Below are 22,893 nucleotides of genomic sequence, written 5' to 3' on the forward strand. Positions count from 1 at the left end.
TACCAGATGTATGGCTGCAGCACTAGCCCCACTGCAAGCTCTTGGATTAAGAATCCTACCTTACTTAGACGATTGGCTTGTCTGCGCTCCGACTCACAACGACACAGCTCTTCTACTGAACCATGTCTCTCATTTAGGACTCACAGTGAACTTGGCAAAGAGTTCTCTTGTTCCCAGTCAACAAACGACCTTCATCGGCATTGCCATCAACTCCCTGACTATGACTGCATCACCATCCCCGCAGAGAGTGGACGATGTAATTCGTCTCGTCTCACACATTCAATGGGCTGTGACGCTGCCTTTTGGTTTGCTGCTCCGGTTGATGGGCAAATTGACTGCAATGTCGCTAGTGGTACCTTTGGGACTTCTGTTCTTACGTCCCCTACAGATTTGGATCAACAACCTAGGCCTCAACTTGAAGTTGCATCAGCACAGGCTTGTGCGACTCTCCAACCAGTGCCTTCTGCACCTCAAACCCTGGGGGAATGTGGACTTCATCTGCAAGGGTGTCCCTCTAGGCTCTGTTCCTTCTCGCCGAGAGGTGGTTGTTACAGATGCATCACTCAAAGGTTGGCGGGCCGTGTGGAATCACAGGATGGTGAGGGGTGTCTGGAGTCCCCAGGAGAGACTCCAACACATAAACGTGCTGGAGCTTCGCGCTGTGCAACTGGCTCTCAAGCATTTCCTCCCAGCCCTGAGAGGAAGACATGTTCTTGTCCGGTCGGACAACACATCAACAGTCTATCACATAAACCATCAGGGGGGCACCAGGTCCAATCACTCATTGGCAGAAACTCGGAAGCTTCTCTTATGGGCGTTGCCTCGCCTTCAGAGTGTCAGAGCAGTTCATCTGCCCGGTGTACAGAACAGCGCAGCGGATTTACTCTCCAGACAGAAACCACCACCGGGAGAGTGGAGACTGAACCCGATTGTGGTCCAAATGATCTGGCAGAAATATGGTGCAGCGGAAGCGGACCTTTTCGCTTCAAGCACCTCGACACATTGCCCATGATGGTGCTCCCTCTTGGAACCAGACAGCCTGCTGGGGCAGGATGCATTGGCTCACCCATGGCCGGATTGCCTCCTTTATGCCTTCCTTCCTCTCCCGCTGCTGATGTTGACACTGCACAGGATAGATCAGAGCAGCCACAGGGTGCTGCTGGTTGCTCCATTCTGGCCTGGGAGGATTTGGTTTCCCATGATTTACATACTCCTCGAGGGAGAACCTTGGGCTCTCCTGGAGAGGAAGGATTTGTTGTCACAGCTACAGGGGAGGATTTGGCACCCTCACCCAGAACGACTTTAACTGTATATGTGGCCGTTGAGGGGCCAGACTCCTTTTTAAGTTCTTGTGACCAGACTGTTGTTCAGACTATCCTTAATTCATGTGCTGCTTCTACCAGGGCTTTGTATGACAACAGATGGAAGCTGTTTGCACGGTGGTGTGAGAAACAAAAGTTAGACCCGGAGCATTGCCCTGTGCCTCTTCTCCTCAAATATTTACAAGAACTGCTGGAGAAAGGACGTTCTGTTGCTACCTTGAAGGTTTATGTTGCTGCAATCTCTGCCCGGCACGTCTACGTTGATGGCCGGTCAGTGGGTTCACACCTCTTAGTGTGTCGTTTTTTGAAAGGTGCTCTACGTTTGCGGCCTCCAAGGCTTGCACGCGTACCTTCATGGGACCTTCCTCTAGTCCTGGAAGGTTTAAGCTTATCCCCTTTCGAACCAGTTGAAAGTGCTGATCTTAAATGGGTGTTAGTGAAGACTGCCTTTCTACTTGCACTGTCTTCGGCTAAGCGGGTGGGAGAGCTCCATGCCCTATCAGTCGCTGAGGACTGTTTGCGATGGAATTCTGATGGATCTGGGGTTACGCTGTGGCCTAATCCGTCCTTTTTACCCAAGAGAATTTCAACTTTTCATGTTAACCAGCCAGTTTCCTTGGCTGTGTATATCCCGCATTCTGATCCAGGATTATCTGTTTCTGGTTCCCTGTGTCCTGTCCGAATGTTGAAGCAGTACATTAGTGCGACTGCCGGGATCCGGAAAACGGATGCCCTGTTTGTGTATTACGGTGATCACAAAAGAGGCTGTGCTGTCTCAAAGCAGCGACTCTCGCATTGGGTCGTGATGCCATTTTACAAGTATACAGGTCCAGAGGTCTTCAGCCTCCTAAGGTTATGTGCCATTCCACCAGAGGGGTGTCCACCTCCTGGGCTGCACTGAGAGGTGTCCCTTTGAGTGATATTTGTGCTGCTGCTACGTGGGCTTTGTCCTGTACCTTCGCCCGCTATTACAGACTGAATGTGGCCGCTCCTCCTGCGGTGACTTCGGCAGTGTTGTCTGCCTCCACTCCCCACTGCTGATGCGAGGTGAGTGTGACTCTTCGTGACCTTGTTGGTATTAAGTCATCCAGGTGCTAAAGCACCGCCCTCTGGCAGTCAGGAGGAATGAAATAGAACGAGAGTTACGAATGTAACTACGGTTCTATGAATTCCGGATGACCGCCAGAGTTGCTTGTCACTCAGAGTCTTGCGAGTTCATTCCGAAAAGAAGCGAGCGCTGGGTGCGTCTGGTATATAAAGACAACCAGTGACGTCACCCAGGTCACATTCAGTGGTGTGACTTTGTTGGTATATATTCTCGACCTCTGTGCTGCGCACATGTAGTTATCCAGGTGCTAAAGCACCGCCCTCTGGCGGTCATCCGGCTTTCATAGAACCGTAGTTACATTTGTAACTCTCGTTTTACAGGTTTTCTATGTATTTCATTGAGTCTTAAAGTAAATAAATATAAAGTTGGTCACTGTATCCTTGATCTCTGGACATAAATAAAAATAAACAAAACAGTGTTTCGCTTTGAAGTTATTAATTCCGACTGGACTCTATCGTTCTAACTTGACTCGGCAGAGAGCCGCACAGCGTTTGGAGCTGTGTGAACAGAACGGAGGACGATTCTCGTTTCTCACAACAAGACAGGAGGCCCATTTAGTAACTTTAATCGGCACAAAAGTGACTCACGATTTCACATATTCGGGGATGAAAGTGGTGAAAAACAAAAAGCTGAAACCCAAAATTACCCCCCAACACCACCCACACGAAAATGTTTGAATTCTAGATGCTCTGAAATGCAATCTGGGACTATTCCAGACAATAAACTGCAGTGAGAGCAGCATCCATTTAATGAGGGAAAAAAAAAACAACTTTCCTTATTCCAGTAGTATTCTGCTCTTACTAGGATGCAGCAGTTTTCTAGCTTGGCAGATAGTTCTGGAGGAAATCACTGAAGAAAGTAACACATTGAAAATATGGTTTGACCGAAACAAACTGTCATTAAACTTAAATAAGACAGGAATGAAATGGAGGTGTAAGAGTCACTAGGTGCTCACAGGAAACACTTATTTATTTCTGTATGTATGTATTTATTTATTTCTGTATGTTCATTGTTAGTTGGTTTTCTGTTTTCTGTTGTGTTTTTATTCAGGTTCTTTTTGTCTCTTTCTCTAAAATTGTATATAATCATTAGATTAGTTATTATTACTATTATTGTTGTGCTTGCTATTATTAATAATATATAAACAAAAATTAATTTAAAAAATATTACAATTTGTAATACATTTGACTCTTTTACAACAAACGCTTGACAGCTGCAACTGCTTAATGCTAACCTAACATTGAAAATGCCATAGACATGCTAACGCGTTAGCATCGGTCCCGTTTTTAAGTTAGAAAATACATCTATCGACTGTTTCAGAAGACCATAACAGGTCGGTTTAACATAAAAAAGGTAAATAATACTCCCAGCCATATGCTCTTTAGGGTTTTAGTGGGGGAAAGTGAAACAAAAAAATTAATCAACAAAGCAATGATCGAAGCACTGCTTCGATCTGCGAATCACTGCTTCGATTGGTTCAAGGTTCAAAGCAAAGCCACGCTGCAGAAAAGTTGATTACAGACCCGCTGCAGGGTCTGTAATCAATGTAGAGAAATTGTAATTTTCCTGACAAACACCCCCGAAAGTAATGGCCACTCTGAAGTAACGATAAGGGAATCGTTAAGTAAAAAGGTTATTGATGTTGGTGGATCGAACCATTTCTTAACGATACCTGAAAGGAACCTGTTCTCGATACTCATCCCTACTGATAACTTTAGAGAAAATACCAAAATAATAGTCACTCTTTTAGACATGTAGCATCTGCCCCGTGGGAAACATGACTTACTTGCTTGGAGAAACGTGGCTGGAATAGCGTCCGGAACTCCGGATGCTCAATACTTGGCCCAGCTTCACCAACAAAGTGCTTGGAATAGATGTATTTGTCCTTCTTGACATGTTTGTGGGATAAATTTGGTCAACCACAAGCACGACTTGAGTCTACCACTTGTACTTCCCAGTGGTTTCAAAGATGGGATAAAGTTTACTCCTTCCATGTAATCCTTTGTGGGTATCTTGAATTGCTCCATGTCCGACACAGGCCATATCTACGGTGCTTTGTGGACACCGTTTTGGCTTGAAGGGCTGTTCTGCAGAAAATAAAACGAGAAAGCCGATTTGGTCCTTTTAGACGGAGGGAAAAGTTCAATGCAGGCTTTGCCTCCTTCAGCCATGATGCAGAGCTAGCTAATGTTAGTTGTCTGTTTGTAAACAGAGACAGAGGTGTGTGTCGGGGAAGGGCGGCAGCGGCCGCCTCCGCTCTTCCCTATCAAGAATTCTCGTAACCCGCTCATACCGTAGGGACAGTATAAGGGAAAATTTTAGTGGTTTTCATACCGTGGACTTTTCATACCACGGTATACCGTGAAACCGGTTATCGGCCCATGTCTAGTATTGAGTGAATGCGGATGTGATGGTCTAGTGGTTAAGCGTTGGGCTTGAGACCAGAGGATCCTCTGTTCAAATCCCAGCCTGACCGGAAAATCACTAAGGGCCCTTGGGCAAGGTCCTTAATCCCCTAGTTGCTCCCAGTGTGTAGTGAGCGCCTTGCATGGCAACACCCTCACATCAGGGTGGATGTGAGGCATTATTGTTAAATGCTTTGAGTGTCTGCAGATGAAAAAGTGTTATATAAATGCAGTCCATTTATTTATTTTGCCAGAAAGAAAACAAAAAGAACAATGAAATAAAAATAAAAACGCATGACAAACACAGCTGTTTGCCCTATTTAGTAATGCCACAGCATGCTTCCTGCCAGCACACGGCCAGGTGTGAGTCCTCACTCTAGCTTTCGCATATGTAACTCTATGGGCCATCCTCTGTTTTGTTTTTGTAGAGACCTCCTCATTTCCGAGGGCCCTTTCCGCCGCATCAGCAGCCACCTCCTTTTAACCAGCCCCCTCCACCCCCGCACAGCTTTGGACGCTTCCCACCACGCTTCATGCAGGATGACTTTCCTCCCCGACACCACTACGACAGGCCTCCTTACAGCTCACACCGCTTTGACTATGTTCACGGAGACTACACCGGAGGTGAGTGCAGGAACCGTACTGGACTCTGCTTGTTTTTCTGATGCACCTTCCTCTTTACATTACGTTTTCTCATATGTTGGCCAGACATGGGCCCACCTCCACACCATCATCCTACGCAGAGACTTCCTCCTCCTGGTATGGCGGCTGAGCATCCTCCTTGGGGTGGAGGCCAACATCCAGACTTTGGTCCACCTCCCCACGGCTTCAACGGCCATTCACCCCAAGTGCGCCATCGGCAGCACCCAGTCCAAGATGACCCTAGCCTGGTGCCCAATGTACCCTACTTTGACTTGCCTGCTGGTCTCATGGCTCCACTAGTGAAAGTAAGTCAGCCACCTGTCACATGAGGACAAGGACGTACAAACACATTTAAGATGAAACAGGATAAAAACGGTGACTCAGAACTGCCAGTGTACTGTAGACACCCCAACAGAGGAGATGATGAAAAGGCATTTAGGACTCTAGCAGCTGTTGGTGTAATGTGTTTGGACTGCATCTCAGCTTACTTTGCAGTCCAACCCTCAGGAGTCCATGGACTCTCCAGAGAGTGCGTGTGTTTCTGGACCCTTGAGGGTTACACAACAGTAAAAACTGTTCAGAATTTATGGCTCAATACTATTCATTATTATCGGGTATTTTGTAGCCTGAACATGATCTCAGCCAACCAGCATGACGTGTCCTTGCCATTAGCGTGGCGTGTGCCAGGTACACAGTGCTATGAGGACGCCTTCTGGCTGTGTGGCTGAGCGCTCGCACATGTGTATCTCTGCCAGACAAAACCCACTGCACTCATCTATAAGTTAAACACGTGCGCTCTGCAGCAGGACTTCAAGGGTTTTGTCCTTGAGACAAAACCCTCAAGGATGGGTGTAAACATGATTGCAGCATCAGGTGGACCTTTGACTTTGACAAAAACCTGGATTGCGTGTCTGAAACCTGACTTTGTGTTTTGTTCAGCTTGAGGACTGTGACTACAAACCACTGGACCCCAAAGACATCCGGCTGCCTCCTCCCATGCCCCCCAGTGATCGGCTGCTTGCTGCTGTCGAAGCCTTCTACAGCCCGCCATCCCATGACAGGCCCAGAAACAGGTGTGTGTGTGTGTGTGTGTGTGTGTGTGTGTGTGTGTGTGTGTGTGTGTGTGTGTGTGTGTGTGTGTGTGTGTGTGTGTGTGTGTGTGTGTGTGTGTGTGTGTGTGTGTGTGTTGTGTCACTCCAGCTGTAACACTGTGATTGGTAGGGATTACGGTCATTTGTCAACAGTTTCCTCAGCTTTAGAGGATGACACATGCTCACGGTCTTCGTCTTTGTGTAATCCTCTGTCGCCGTACAGTTCCTCTTCTTGTGTCCAGTGTGCCATGTCTGCTGAAACAAATAAGTAACTGCAGCTTCAGCCACAGCTCACATTAACAGGGGTGCTAGTTTTCCGTCAAATGATGGAAATCCGTCAAAATCAAAATTCAGTTTCCGTCATTTCTGTCAGAAGTTGTCAAACGCTAAGTTAAAAAACTATTTTAATGCTTTACTTACTTTACTACATGCAGCTGCATGGGTATGATACCCATGCAGCTGTGCGCGAGGGGGGCGTTCTGTGTCTGGCGCTGGCTGGTTTCAGCAGCTGCGGCTTCTGTCAGTGTGGAGTCTGACTGAGGCTACTGCGGGGCTCAGGATGCTGCTGGGTTCTGTTCAAACGAACCACCATGTTTCTCTTTGATAGAAACGTTCTTTAAAAAGGAAAATTGACACTTAAAGAGAGAGCAGACGGTGCGGCTGTTGAACTGCGTTGGTGAGCGGGATAGAAGGGAGGGTGTTAGTGTTTTATTCTGTAATCGTGACGGTCACTGAGTTTTTAAAATGTCTATCGCAAAGTGTTCTTTTTTTAACGGCATTGTGCACATTTTATCAGTCGAGGAGAAAAATCTCTCTCAAAGCCTGGCTGTTGTGACAGTTGTCGTAAAGCAGGACTGGTTGGTTGCTGGGGCAATGCTGTGCGGCTCTTGCAAGATGCTAAAGCTAAACATAGCATGTGGACATCGCAAACCTTTAGAGCTCTCAAGTTTTTAAAAGAAGAATTGTGCAGCATGTCTGTGTCACGGAACAACGTCGGAGAGAGGGAAGATGGCGAGAAAGACAGTTTGAAAAAGTCTGATAAGGGCAAGAATTCGTGGCTTCATCAACACACCTGAAAGATAAAAGAAACGGGAACTGTGCCATCAGGAAACACGGTAAGAATTTTTCTCTCTCTGGAAATAGACATTGTGCTGTTCAAACAGGATTTAAAAAAAAATTTTTTTTGATTTTTTTGTTTTTTTTTTTGTTTTTTCATTAATCTTAACTTTTTTCATTGGAATCAAAGACTGTGGCTTTCAGGTATTTACATGAATTTACAAAAGAATGTAAATGAGTTTCTATTAATGTAGAATTTTCATGGGAAAAAGACACTATGGATTTACAGGAATTTACACAAGAATATGTGGTTTTTTTACTATAAGATATGTTGTTGATATTTTACTATGATTTTCAAAATATTCTTCAAGCTTTAGCTGTGGTTTTTGAAATGATTTAACAGTCTTTTCAGTTTTCATGAATTTCATGTAGTTTAATTGTTCTGAGTTAATGCATTATTTGGTTTACAATTAAGAGGAAAATCATTCCAGGTCCTACTTCCACATCATATTCTGTTATTTCAACATGACTGTTCAAATGGAAGGTTGAATACAGGGCCATTTAAATATGTACTAATTTTGAATTTTTTGTTTCAGGAGATCCTGAAAATGTATCATTAGATTAAAAAAATATTTAATTTGGTTTCTGGGATCCCACGTGGCCTGAGACCTCAGCTCCTGGGGCCTATGCTCCCCAGACCCCCTGCAAATTTTCCTCGGATTTCACAATTTTCATTTCACAGGCCTGTAAATGAGGCTAAACTTCAGCTGTTCATGTTTTACATTTGATATTAATGTTTGCAGTCTTGACCCTGTGTGTAAAATGCTGGCTAATCTGATACTAATGGTATTGATCTTTATGCGTGAGGTGAATTAAATAGAGGGAGCTGACTGACCGCCAGTGAACCTGCCTGTAAGATAAAGATAATGGTCAATAAACCCTTACAGCATTTGACAATATGCGTACGTCGATTTATGAGGTGAAATTTCTTAAAATCATTTGCAAAAACAGCAAAACAAATTAAGTTGTCTAAAGCATTGACAGCGGTTTTTGCGCACTTAATTTTGTTATGATAAAAGACATCAGGCTTAACCACATTGAATTTTTAAGATTTACACTGCACAGGGCGAGGTTTGTTTGTTGCATTACATTTCCAAGCTTCATGGTAGAGAGGAACAGAGAAGGATTTAGTCTTCTTTGTTTTTGAAGAAGATTCTTTTATGTTCTGCTGGTAATCCAAGAGATAAAATTTGCAGCCCCTTCCCCATCAAGTCAAACACTTCACAAGTGGTTTAAAAGCTCAGATAAATGAAAAACTCTGAAAACTGTGAATAAACATTGAATATGATATCAAAGAGAACTGAAGTCAGATGATCATAAGTTTTAATGACTGTCAGTTTAATCCTGTAGTGTTCATGTTGCTAATTTATTTTAATTTAAATTCATTAGATATTAAAAATCACAAGAAACTGAATCATCTGGAACAATGCTGACATAAGTTACTAGTATTCCAAGAATGCATCATTGGCAGAAAAATGAAAATATGTACATATAGTTAACTTTTCCTTGATATCATATTTTGATGAGAATGATGGTTGATCTGAGGTTTTATTATTACATCTAAAATTTTCTAAGCAGATTTATTTGGATGTCTTATTTTGGTATTATATATTGAGTTATAGTGCCAGTGAAAAATTGGTAAGTATCACAGTGTACAACTTTTTTTTCAGTCAGAGGTACACTTTTTTATTTAGAAAAATCACTGAGAAAAAGTGATTTTTCTAATTAAGAATTGTGTGTCCAGAATTCCCAAGAATGCACCAAAATGCACCATTTTTTAAAAAAATTTCCAGGGGGGCATACCCCCAGACCCCCTAGTAGACTTCGCGCCTGCGGCGCTCATAAACCGTCCACAGCCAAAAAAATGTTCTCACCAGCACCCATGCATTAATATCACAGGGATTAAAAGTTCTTCATTGCTGCAATGATGATTTAACTGTTGTGTAAATTATACAGACTAAGATTAGTGCAGTCTACCCATATATCCTGTCTACTACAAACAGATGATGGTAAGTATGTACTCAGAGTATACAATTGCTATTGTGTTTCTGCATTCTCACATAGTGATGGACTATCAGCATTTCTGGAGAAAACAGTTTTTGACAGACGGAGACTTAAACCCCAATATTAAAGACATTTGAGTGAATTTGGTACACATCCTTTTGTGGCATCACAGACAGTGATGACCTCTTTCAAGCAAACAATTATTATTCACATAACACTGATGCTTGAGTTTGAAGTGCACTTGTTTTAACAGACAAGACATTTCTTTGAATAGTCATTTCCATTCCAACCAAACTTTAGCTTTAAAATACACTACATTATTGATTAAACTGAATTTTTATTGGCACGCTCCCAAGGGATCACAGGGCCCATGCATCTTATATGGCCATGGAGGAGCGGTGCCATCCATTATGCATGGACAGGCTGTGCACGCACAGTCCGGCTGTGCACATATGGTGTTCAGCCACAGAGTCACCGCACGAATTGGATTTATTGTATTTCTCTCTTTTTATTCATTTATTTTCTGAGGAGTGCTGTGGAAATAAGTGTAATACTGCTGGGTCTGTAGCGAGCCCTGTGCATGCAGCGATGGCAGGCTACACCTGTGTCGAAAATCACAAGGCGACTCCGATTTATTATTTTTATTTTCATTGTCTGTGAGGACATCAAGCGAAGTTGAGAATTGCAGCTCTTGGACATCATTCTGTAAGTCCGTGAGTAGTTGTTCATACTTTTCTTCCTGTTTTTTGAATTATTATTCATTATTGTTTATTATTCATTATTTTCAGTGCTTTTTCTGTCTAAAGTCGGGGAATTCTGACTGCCTCTTTCACATTATAACAATGGAATAGTCTACATGCAGGTGGATAGAAGAACATTTTGCTGTTTTCTTAGCTGCCTCCACTTTGTTTTTACCTTAAATCCTTGGAATGCGATTGCAAAAAGGTTTCTATAAAAAGGTAAATGGTGAACAGCTTATGATTTGGCCATAAAAAAAAATACAGTCAGAAGATTTAATTTATTATTTTTGCTGTAATCTCTGATATCAGCATGTCCAAAAACAAAATCATTCATCAGGTTTTCGGGCCAACATGAAGGTGCCCTGCCCCTGAGACCTCTACCTGTTTCTTAACAGTTATTACGACTACTAGTTACGACTGGATACCAGCAAAGATTGGCCTTAAATGATTCAAAAACATTGTCAATAAACCTGGAGAAAGGCGAACGTCCGCCTTGTTCTGAAACCTGTCATTCCAGCTGTACCCAAAGATCCTCCAGAGACAGCTGATACCGGCGATATCCAGTCCTCACCTTAGAGTCCACAGTCTGTCCCTGGTGTCTGCCCTTACAGCCCCTGAGCTTGTTGCCACTGTACAGACTTCCACTATGGTCTTTTATGTTTCGAGTTACAGATGCTGAGTTTGTGGAGCTGTTATTTTGCTGGTTGTGGTTTACACCTGGCTGTGGTTTTGTTTTTTAAACCAGTGAAGGATGGGAGCAGAACGGCCTGTACGAGTTCTTCAGAGCCAAGATGAGAGCCAGGCGGAAAAAGGACCAGGAGAAACGCAACAGGTATCCTTTTGGTCAACTGTCCTTATGTTTTCTACTTGACAGTTGTGAGTGTGAGGTTTGTGTGTGAGTAGGAGTTTAACTCCTAACTGTGGGACACTGTCAGGCAGGGCCCACCCTGGATTCAATCAGAAATCAGCCATGCTGGGCACAGCAAGTATCATTTTTGTTGATGGAGTCCGTCTTCATCTCAGAACAGTTTGTGCACCCTGAACCTTTCTGGGTCTGAGTTGTCTCTGAGGGTTTGTGTGATTTATATGAAATGCAACTCCAATTCCATTGGAGAAGTGGAGAAGGGCCTTAGTCAAGGAGGTGACCAAGAACCTGATGGTCACTCTGTCAGAGCTGTGGAGAGAGGAGAACCTTCCAGAAGTACAACCATTTCTGCAGCAGTCCACCAATCAGCCCTGTATGGTAGAGTGGCCAGACAGAAGCCACTCCTTAGTAAAAAGCACATGGCAGCCCACCTTTAGTTTGACAAAAGGCACCTGAAGGACTCAGACCAGGAGAAACAGAATTCTCTGGTCTGATGAGACAAAGATTGAACTCTTTGGTGTCATGTTTGTAGGAAACCAGGCACCATCCCTACAGTGAAGCATGGTGGTGGCAGCATCATGCTGTGGGGATGTTTTTCAGCAGCAGGAACTGGGAGACTAGTCAGGAATGAGGGAAAGATGAATGCAGCAATGTACAGAGACATCCTGGATGAAAACCTGCTCCAGAGCGTTCTTGACCTCAGACTGGGGTGACGGTTTATCTTTCAGCAGGACAATGACCCTAAGCACACAGCCAAGATATCAAAGGAGTGGCTTCAGGACAACTCTGTGAATGCCCTTGAGTGGCCCAGCCAGAGCCCAGACCTGAATCCGACTGTACATCTCTTTAGATATCCGAAAATGGCTGTGTTAATAAATTTGTAAAAAAACAAACAAAAAAAAAACAAACTTTTTTTCATGTTGTCATTTTGGGGTTTTGTGAGTAGAATTTTGAGGGGAAAGAAATGAATTTTCTTATTTTGAAATCAGGGCGTAACGTTAACAATGTGGAAAAAGTGAAGTGCTGCAAGTACTTACCAGATGTACTGTAAATACATATAAACTTACCATGACCTTTGATTGTCCTGGTGTCACAGAGCTCTGCCGCATTATTTATTTATTTTTTAAGACTGGACAGCAGTCATGTTGGGGTTTCCATGTGTGTGACTGTAATTACTATAGCAACCGATGAGGATTGGACTGCCGGTGAGGGCTGCCACGCAAAGACACGGATCAGATCCGGTCTCTGTGGATGGTCAGGCAGTGAATCCAGGTTTGATTGGAGATATGCAACAAATTCCTTTTTAAACTAGCAGTGTGTCAAAATGCCAATACTTCTGTGTTTTGCCTGAAAATGATAAGTTACTGTTTCTCTGTGCTTTCACATATGGCTAAGCTCTGGTCCATGTGGATAGTGGTTTCAGGGTTCACAACTGACCTGAAGCCAGCTGGGACCCAGACTTCCATTCACAGCCCAAAAGCATGCAGATTAGGTCAAGTTGTGGCTGTGAATTGATTGATATGATTGTGATCATCTGTGTTGACGTGGGTCCCGCAGTGGAATGGAATCCTGTCCAAGGTGGTCTCTCGGTCGTGTCCAGAATATACACAGGGAAAGGCTTTCATAGATGGAATGGATGAAGTGTGTGTGTGTGTGTGTGCTCTCTTATGATAAGACATGGCTCATCGTTTTGGTGGTCTCAGACTTTGTCCTGTCTACCCCCCTTTTGGCTCCTCCTTCCAGTGGGCGTGGAGGCAGTCGGTCCAGAAGTCGCTCTCGCAGTAGAGGGAGGTCTTCATCTCGCTCCAGCTCTCGCTCCTCCAAGTCTTCTGGGTCACGGTCCCGCTCCTCCCATTCTGCCTCCCGCAGCCGCTCCCGTTCCTACTCACGATCCAGGTCTGTGCACAAGTACGGTGGTGGGCGTAGGATGACATACACCTGGGTTGAAAACAGACCAACAAAAAATCCAGAGTACTTAGGGAGACCAGTGTTCTGCCATTGTCAGGACAATTGGTATGGGGGCTGGAGTCAGATTTTCTGGTGCTGAATGAGACCCTGGGATACATCATGTCAGTTTTGGATTATATTGATGTATTCATTCTGATTTTGGCCATGTATACATGTACATATATTCTTAGTTAACTCGCGTTTGATAAAATGGAATGTCTGCATGATGAGATGGACGTCATGCAAACCTGTCACCACAACTAAATGTTGAGTTGCCTCTTCAGACAAATATACAACCCAGCAATGCAAAAACATCCATTTTGTTAGATTGAGTTTTCTGTAAATTGTCATAAAATATGCATATGAGTTAAAGTACTTACGTGAGGTCTTGTTGAAGCAGTCTCAGCGTAATGGAGTGTGTTGTTACATATCTCAGCCTCTGCTGACGTGATGAAGACAGAAGTTTTAAACTATATTTGAGATGTCATGAGTAGATGCCAGCGGAAAGACCACACTCATCAAGGGCCTCATGTACAAAGTGTGCGTCCGCATAAAAACCTGCTGTGCGTCCGTCCGTCTCCACGTCCATGTGCAGATCTATCAAAAGTGACTTGAGCTGGAAATGTGCGGTGTATCACGCAAAAATCCTGGCTGGCATGCGCACATCTCTACAGCTATTGCTCCTTTGCCAACACGTAGAGGTAATGCAGGGAACAATTAATAGTGTGAAAACAAGAAGTCATCAGAGCAGGGGTCGAATTAGTATGTGCATGTGCTAGTTTGTGCACGTGTTATTCAAGCAGTGCACATAATTTCATACTGCACTAGTACTGGTGCAAGTAACTTTATCCATGTTTTATCAACTATAAGCACCAGTAGAATGAACAAATAAAGGAAGAAATAAGGAAAAAACAATTTCTAGTGTGTTGTCTTCATCTTCCCTACGTTTTATTACTCTCACGCACGGAGCGAGTTGCTGTGGTCTATTTGTTGTGGAAAGCTGACAAACATCGCTGGAGCTGCAGCAAATAACTGGAGCTGCAAGAGCTCCAGTTTGAGGACCTCCTGTCCCGTTCGCGCGCGCACATGTAAACAAAAAAGGAAGAAAAAAACTGGCTGCTGCTGCGGTTCCTCTCTCTCTCCCCTCAGACTCTGTCATCATTGCGTTATAAACCAGTTACCATTTGTTTTATTATACATCTGTGTAATTAATAAAATTATCTTCATGGATGATTAGTTCATACGCGCACGTAAAAAAAAAAAAAGCTGGCTGCCGCTGTGGTTCCTCGCTCTCTCTCCCCTCAAACTGTCATAATTGTGTTATAAACCAGTCACCATTTGTTTTAACATACGTCTGTGTAGTTAATAAATAAAATAATCTTCATGGATGATTCGTTCGCGCGCACGCTTGAAAAAAAAAACTGTCTGCTGCTGTTGCCGCTCTCCCCTCAAACTCTCCCCAGAGAGGAAGAGTCTGACACATCAGAGGAGGAGTTTTAAGGTTGATATAAGACTCACTTTTGGTTGTGCAAGTAACTTTTTTTTTGGTGCAAGTAATTTTTTTGTTACTAGCACCAGTGCAAGTAGGTTAAAAAATGTGTTTTGACCCCTGTCAGAGTGATGTCCACACATCAGAGACACACTGATGAACAATTACCCACTGATGAATAATTGCAAACACTTGGGTGTTTGCAATATGTGTGGATATAAAAGCACACACAGTGAGGCATAAAATGGCACTAACAGTGGCTGCGTTGGCGTTGTTAGAGGACCTTACAAATGCCGCAATCTGACATGAGCGTGTATTCAAGGAACGCAAGGATTTACTTCCAAGTGAGGATAATTGGCTCATAAACCGATTTCGATTACCAAGGCCACTGTTACTGGAGGTGAGCACAGAACTGCCGGCGGCCCAGAGTGCAATAAAGTGTGTGCCCAGGGGTTGTCTGTGCGCAGAATAAGACCACGCTGACGCTGCGCTTCCTGGCATCAGCGGGAGCTGACTGATCAGTCAGGAGTGTGCCAGGCAACCTTGCTCCGAGCCACACCAGCTGTGTGGCACACAATAATCTGAATGTTATACAGGTTTATATAGCAGCTGAGTGGATCCTTGTCATTTGATTGGTGCTTTGTATGTCACATGACATGGATTAATTCATCCCATTTGTGTTGCATTGCATTTAGAGTGCAGTTTGGTTCCATACGTTTGGTGCAGTTGCACTTTGCACACACACAGGAGCGCACGTGATTGCGCATGCACACACAAAACAAATCCACTGTGCTGTCTGGAGGCTGTTGGCAGGAAGTTGGAAAGAAGCACACGCACGCGTGGACAGCGACTCTCCAGAGACATAATTTGACTGAGCTAACTGACGCTGCTAATTGTCTCACACACACACACACACCAAATCCACTGTGCTGTCTGGAGACTGTTAGCAGGAAGAAAGAAGAAAAACTGGAGTCATTTCTGACATGATTTTTTTTTTTTTTTTTTTTTTTGCTGCACTGAGGACGTACACAGTCGACCGACCTGATTGCGTATGTGTGCGCATGCGCACGGGACAACAACACAGTGATTTGATTGAGCTAACTGACGCTGCTAAGACTTGTAACATACACACACACACACGCACAATCCACTCTGCTGTAAGCCGTCTGGATGCATGAAGAACTGTTCTCATGAAACGCTGACGTGATTTTTGGCTGGACTGAGGAACTACAGTCTTTTTTTTTTTTTTTTTTTTTGGAAGTCCGGACTCAGTGCACAGCATCACTGGACTACACGTTACAGTGGAACACCAAATTGTAAGTCCCTTTTCTGTTGTTTATAAATTAATAAAATATAAAATGACATGGATCTATTTTAGCTGTTATATAAAACAAATAATGAATGTTTTTACATTCTTTCAATGGAACGAATATTTAATTTGGTGAAAGCTGGAACAAACCATTCAATGAGGCGAAGCTGAGTTGAATGGTATGTTCCAGCTTTCACCTCATGAAATATTTGTACCACTGAACTCATAAACATTCATTATTTGTATAACATCACATTCCAACATTACAGCGCATTTTGCAGCCGGTTTCCCGAATGTACTCGGAGCTATTAACTGCACACATATTGCTATAAAGGCGCCATCACATGATGAAATTGTTTCTGTTAATAGGAAATATTTTCATTCCATCAATGTTCAAATCATATGTGATGTGCAAATGTGCATCAGGCGGCTGGCACAGCGAGCCATGGGGGGGGGTACTTGTGTTAAAATAGTTTATTCGTGTAATTGTTCCGAATGAAAACCAGCGCGCATGCATTTGGACATGTGCACATTCAAATATTTGTTTGATTCAATTGTTTTTTTATTATGATTGTCTTTTTTTTTTTTTTTTTTTTTTTTGCTTGATGATGAGCTACAGAGCTTCTTAACAGGCTTCCTGTGTTCAGTATTTGCCAATACACGCGTGTGTAAATTGTGAATGTCACACTGTCAACGGAGGCGCGCCTCACCTTTCTAACATCAGTGTTTGTGCGCTGTTCTCTGTGTCGACCTCACACTCTCACACGCTCTGTAGCTCCCACGAGCATTTTTCCAGTTTCTTGATTAATCCATTTAACAGCGTACTGAATAAATTGTCCTGCGTGTCTCCACGTCATTTCCAGTCATCTGTGGTATAATTTCTTTTGTGTTCATGTTGTCTGATGTGACGTTGTGGGGGATCCCTGCTCAAAGTGCCTATTTACATGAAATTGTATATTTAAATGGGTGTGGCCAGGGAAGAGTTTGGTTCCACGCTCAATTCCACGTTGAGTGAGATGTACAAACGGAATGTCTGTGGATTCATGCCTACGCACACTTTCATACATCCGAATATATTTATGCTTACTCCAGATTCAGGATTTTGTCAAACGCCAACTCTTAGTAGAATGTCCATGTTAGTCTTTGTACATTAGAATGTCCATGTTAGTCTTTGTACATGAGGCCCCTGGTCATCACACGTCTTGAGGATTCCATTCGGGTCAGATGGTGCAATACTGGCACCAGCGGTCAGATGTGGTCCAGGCTCCAGCATTTTATTTTTGTTGGTTTGGTTTCTGACAGGGAAAAATATTGATGGAAAGCAAATTTGTGCTTTGGGGCCACAAGTTGAGCTGCAGCTCAACCTAATCTGTCTTCACACATTTCTCTTCAGGTCCAGGAGCAGATCCAGGTCGTCTCGCAGTCGCTCTCGCTCCAGATCCCGGTCTCGTTCACATTCACCCTCTAAGCCACGCCACGCCCCTCAGTCATCTAGCTCTCCTCCTCCGTAAGTCATCCCCACTGGCTTTTGGTAAAGGCCCCCATTTCTTGTGGACACAATAATTGACCCACATGCTCTCTGAACAGGTCTACGTCAGTTTTGGGTGCCCCTTCCTCCAAACTTTCTGCAGATACCAGGCTGGGGGAGGAGAACAAGGGCCACCAACTGCTGATGAAAATGGGTACGTTATCGACTCTTCGTCTCCACCAAGGAGGATATATTTTTTTACTAAGAATCTTTGAAAGGTGGCAAAAATTGGTGGAGTTGATCCAGTCTGGTCAGTTGATAATTGCAGGTGGCCACACTCTGGCATGCTGGGTTTGCGACCATGTAGGAAGACCAGTAGTATATTCCTATGCCCTGTAAGTATCCACCGAATCGTCACAGCCAGGTGGTCATAGTGTCATAATTGACATTCTTTCACAATGCAAGTGTTGCACCTCATCTGAGTCCCTCAAACAATTGATCAGTGGTACAACGGTCCTAGCTTGACTACATGGCACAAATGGGCCCTGTCCAAGGTCTGTTTGCTGTTGAGATAACACTCCATCCTGGACACAATAGGGATGAATTATTTATTTAATTAGTCAAGAGTAGGGATTTATATCTCAGAACGCAATACAATAAGTATCCTTGGACGTCCTATACAGTGGGGTAAAAAAGTATTTTGTCAGCCCCTGATTGTGCAAGTTCTCCTACTTAGAAAGATGAGAGAAGTCTATAATTTTCATCACAGGTACACTTCAACTATGAGACAAAATCACATTGTAGGATTTTTAAAGAATTTATTTGTAAATTATGGAGGAAAATAAGTATTTGGTCAATAACAAAAGTTCAACTCAATACTTTGTAACATAAACTTTCTTGGCAATGACAGGTCAAACGTTTCGTGTAAGTCATCACCAGGTTTGCACACACTGTAGCTGTTTTTTTTGGCCCATTCCTCCATGCAGATCTCCTCTAGAGCAGTGTTGTTTTGAGGCTGTTGCTGGGCAACATGGACTTTCAACTCCCTCAACAAATTTTCCATGGGGTTGAGGTCTGGAGGCTGGCTAGGCCACTCCAGGACCTTGAAATGCTTTTTACGGAGCCACTCCTTCATTGCCCGAGTGGTGCGTTTAGGGTCATTGTCATGCTGGAAGACCCAGCCACGTTGCATCTTCAGTGCTCTCACTGATGGAAGGAGGTTTTGTCTTAAAATCTCACGATACATGGCCCCGTTCATTCTTCTCTTAACACAGAGCAGTCGTCCTGTCCCCTTTGCAGAAAAACAGCCCCAAAGCATGATGTTTCCACCCCATGCTTCACAGTAGATATGGTGTTCTTGGGATGCAACTCAGCATTCGTGTGAGCATTTACTAAAAAGTTCTATTTTGATTTCATCTGACCACATGATATTTTCCCAATCCTATTCTGGATCACCCATGCTCTCTGGCAAACTTCAGACGGGCCTAGACATATACTGGCTTAAGCAGGGAGACACGCCTGGCACTGCAGGATTTGAGTCTCTCTCTGCATAGTGTGTAGCCTTTGTTACTTTGGTCCTAGCTCTCTGCAGGTCATTCATCAGGTCCTTCCGTGTAGTTCTGGGATTTTTGTTCACCGTTCTCATGATCATTTTGACTCCACAGGATGTCATCTTGCGTGGAGCCCCAGATTGAGGGAGATTATCAATGGGCTTGTATGTCTTCCATTTTCTTACAGTTGCTCCCACAGTTGATTTATTCACACCAACCTGCTTGACTATTGTAGATTCACTCTTCCCAGCCTGGTATACATCTACAATTCGAAAGCTCTTTGGTCTTGGCCATGGTTGAGTTTGGAGTCTGACTGTTTGAGACTGTGGACAGGTGTCTTTTATACACATAATGCATTCCAACAGATGCCATTAATACAGGTAACAGCTAGCAGACCTCTCTCATCTTTCTAAGTAGGAGAATTTGCACAATCAGGGGCTGACTAAATACTTTTTGGCCCCACTGTACTCTACACGTATCACAATATCAATAGTTATGTGCTTAATATTTGAATGAATGAATGAGTTTATACGGCACAATTCAACAAAAAAAAAACTCACAACAGACAACTCTACAGTGATCCCATGTGGCTGAAAGGGTGAGGGCAGAAGCAAAGCTTATCAATACCCACCCCTGATACTAAAAAATAAGAAATATATACACGCATGCACACATAAACACTATAGAGAGAGAGAGAGGCTGACATTTTTTCATGAATCCCACAGGTCACGGGATTCCCATGGGATGGGAGTAAACTTTGCTATTTATCACGTGATTGGGACAGTACGGGATTAAAAGTTCATGGGAGCAGACGGGAGCGTGAACGAGAGTTATGAATGTAACTACGGTTCTATGAATTCCGGATGACCGCCAGAGGGCGGTGCTTTAGCACCTGGATAACTACATGTGCGCAGCACAGAGGTCGAGAATATATACAAACAAAGTCACACCACTGAATGTGACCTGGGTGACGTCACTGGTTGTCTAAGTCTAAGTTGTCTAAGTCAGCGTTTCGACCTTTTCAGCCAAAGCATGGTCATGAGTAACCTTCTTAGCAGAAGGGGCTCCTGCATGTGGGCGTTTACGGCGCTTTGGGTCCTTCGTGGGGCTGGAGGCCAAAGTCGCACTAGATATTCCACTTTCCAATGCCGCAAGTCTAGCAGATCTCTCTGCCAGTGGCATGCTGGCACAATTAAGGCAGGCATCGCCAGTCAGGGCTTCCCTCAGGTGTCCGATCCCAAGACAGGAGGGGCAAAACATATGTCCATCATCTGGGCTCAAGGGAGCCAAACAGGTACTACAGCCATGCAACAAAGGCCCTGTCAACATTGTGGACTGGGTGCAGATGGCTAACGCAAGCCCTGATGGTTACAAATGGAAAGACAAAGCGTGAATCACACGCAGTGTAAATAGTAACACGAGGCACGGAGCGTGAAGCGCTCGCAGCCGCAGACTCGACACGAGGCACGGAGCGTGAAGCACTCACAGCCGCAGACTCGACACGAGGCACGGAGCGTGAAGCACTCACAGCCGCAGACTCGACACGAGGCACAGAGCGTGAAGCACTCACAGCCGCAGACTCGACACGAGGCACAGAGCGTGAAGCACTCACAGCCGCAGACTCGACACGAGGCACGGAGCGTGAAGCACTCACAGTGTAAAAGCTAATACAAGGCCCGGAGCGTGAAACACTCACAGCCACAGTAATAACACGATGCACACAGCCGAAAAAAACTCACCGACCAAGTGCTAAGTCACTTAGAGCAACGACGACAACACTATCTGCTAGCGGAGCTGTTAAACTTAGCAAATGGTGGCAGTGCAGACAAAGTACTTCAAGGAGTGGAAAACACTCACGGCAAGCCCAACACAGTACACTATACTGGTTCTGATATACACACTACCACGTAGTTAACGTGGTTAGCGACACAACTAAACAAATAGCCAGCTTTCATCGAAACAACACAGCTAATTTGCACAGAGGAAAATATCCAGCAGGGCAGCAGCAAGGTGCGCACCCGGCGTTTAGGAAGGTGTACTCACAACAGGCGTCAAAGAATACAAAAAACGGTGAAGCCATGTCTCGCAGCCTCTGGAGGACGTGTGCAGTGCACGTAGCTCCAACCGAAGGTGGGTTGCGAGGCTACAAGCGAGAGCGGCAATCGCAGCTAAATGCGTTCTCAACCTCTAAGAATGCGAGAATGTAGAAAAGAAGCGAGCGCTGGGTGCGTCTGGTATATAAAGACAACCAGTGACGTCACCCAGGTCACATTCAATGGTGTGACTTTGTTGGTATATATTCTCGACCTCTGTGCTGCGCACATGTAGTTATCCAGGTGCTAAAGCACCGCCCTCTGGCGGTCAGGAGGAATGAAATAGAACCAAGGTTTTAGGCAGTGAGCCATCCTGCTGTCATTTGAGCAGTCAGTTTTTGAAAAGACAGCGGGCGGCTTTGCTTCAAGCCATGTAAAATTAGGACTGGGTCCCATCGCTGCAGCTGTGTGTGTGTGTGTGTGTGTGTGTGTGTGTGTGTGTGTGTGTGTGTGTGTGTGTGTGTGTGTGTGTGAGTGTGAGAGAGAGTCGGCTCACTGTAAGGATGGAGGGGAGAGGGGCGGGGGAGGGTTATGAGCCGCTTCAGTCAGTGCATGGAGAGGGCGCGCTGAGCACAGAGTGAAAAGCAACACAAAACTGTGGCGCTGCCTTGATTACATCCTGGAGTGTTCAGAAGGTGCATTCTGTTCACACAGTGTGCACGTGTCGGTGACAGTTTTACTGAATTTATGAGATTAAATAAATTCGTCAGAATTCCTTAAAAATGAGAACATATGAATGAACAGAATAAAAATCACACACACTTGTGTTTAAAAAACAATACCTGGTGTGGAGAAGCTGCAGTGATGTTCAGAAGCAGAAATCACATAAAGCAGCTGAGAACTCTGAACTTTAACAGGCTGTTATATTCCAAAGATATGTATTTTAGATGACTTAATGTAGTTGTTTAATGTTCAAGCACAAAACGTGACTGAGGAGGAGAAACAAAGAAGGAAATGAACTCTAGTCAGAATAAAATACAAGCTGCTGATTTTTTCAGCGTTATTAGGCTGCAGCTCTGCGTTTCATTTATTTCAAAGTAAGTTACTGCTTATTATTTTCAAAAATCACGAGAGTCAAATCAGTCTGCATTGTTCAGTTTTTCCTGCACGTTTGTGTATTTTTTCCTTCTTTGTAAGAGTTTTGTGCTTGCGTTTGTTCCAGAGTTTGAAAAAACAATAAAATGTTAACACTTTTCCTTATAGCAGTTCTTTAATTTCAGAAATGTAACAAACAACCACAAATAAAAAGTAGAGACTATGTAAAATGAAGATAAAAATAAAAATGTTGCACTATTCCCATTTTTCCCACTCACACCCACAGAAGCCAAAAATTCTTCCAAAGTTGTGTCTTGGTGGCTTCCCTCACTTGTCTTCTTCCAGCATGGACATTTAGTTTTTGAGAACTGCCTACCTGACACAGATTTACCATAAAGTACTACGCTGTTTGTAGGGCAGTCACAGTTATTACAATATTCGCCAATCGCGATTATTTTTCATATTCGGGATTACCGTGAATTATTTATTTTATCCACAAAGCATAAAACGACTCAGAATCTGACGTCATTGTGCTGCAGCCTTGCTCACTCTGTTTCGCTCTCATCTTAAGGCAGGACAATAACATGGAGGGTGAGGAGCGATCCGTCCTGCCGTTTGGAGAAGACAGCCGTTTAAAACAGTGGCCGTCTTCTTCAAAGCCGTCTAAAATGCGGAGTGTACCGGAGGAGCTGTCGGTGTGTGTGTGTGT

General features: G+C 44.0%; 1 protein-coding gene across 2 annotated transcripts in view; it reads left to right on the top strand.

Annotated features, from left to right (window-relative positions):
- cherp (calcium homeostasis endoplasmic reticulum protein) overlaps positions 1–22,893 on the top strand; it is a 120,306-nt gene that overhangs the window by 61,452 nt on the left and 35,961 nt on the right. For both annotated transcript variants that reach the window (XM_034180184.1, XM_034180185.1), the window contains 7 exons: positions 5,264–5,459; positions 5,544–5,782; positions 6,417–6,550; positions 11,174–11,260; positions 13,037–13,189; positions 17,432–17,545; positions 17,626–17,720. In XM_034180184.1, coding sequence (XP_034036075.1) covers positions 5,264–5,459; positions 5,544–5,782; positions 6,417–6,550; positions 11,174–11,260; positions 13,037–13,189; positions 17,432–17,545; positions 17,626–17,720 — 1,018 coding nt within the window. The remainder of the gene's footprint in view (positions 1–5,263; positions 5,460–5,543; positions 5,783–6,416; positions 6,551–11,173; positions 11,261–13,036; positions 13,190–17,431; positions 17,546–17,625; positions 17,721–22,893) is intronic.

Source organism: Thalassophryne amazonica, chromosome 10 (assembly GCF_902500255.1).
Source record: "Thalassophryne amazonica chromosome 10, fThaAma1.1, whole genome shotgun sequence".
Lineage (NCBI taxonomy): Eukaryota > Metazoa > Chordata > Actinopteri > Batrachoidiformes > Batrachoididae > Thalassophryne > Thalassophryne amazonica.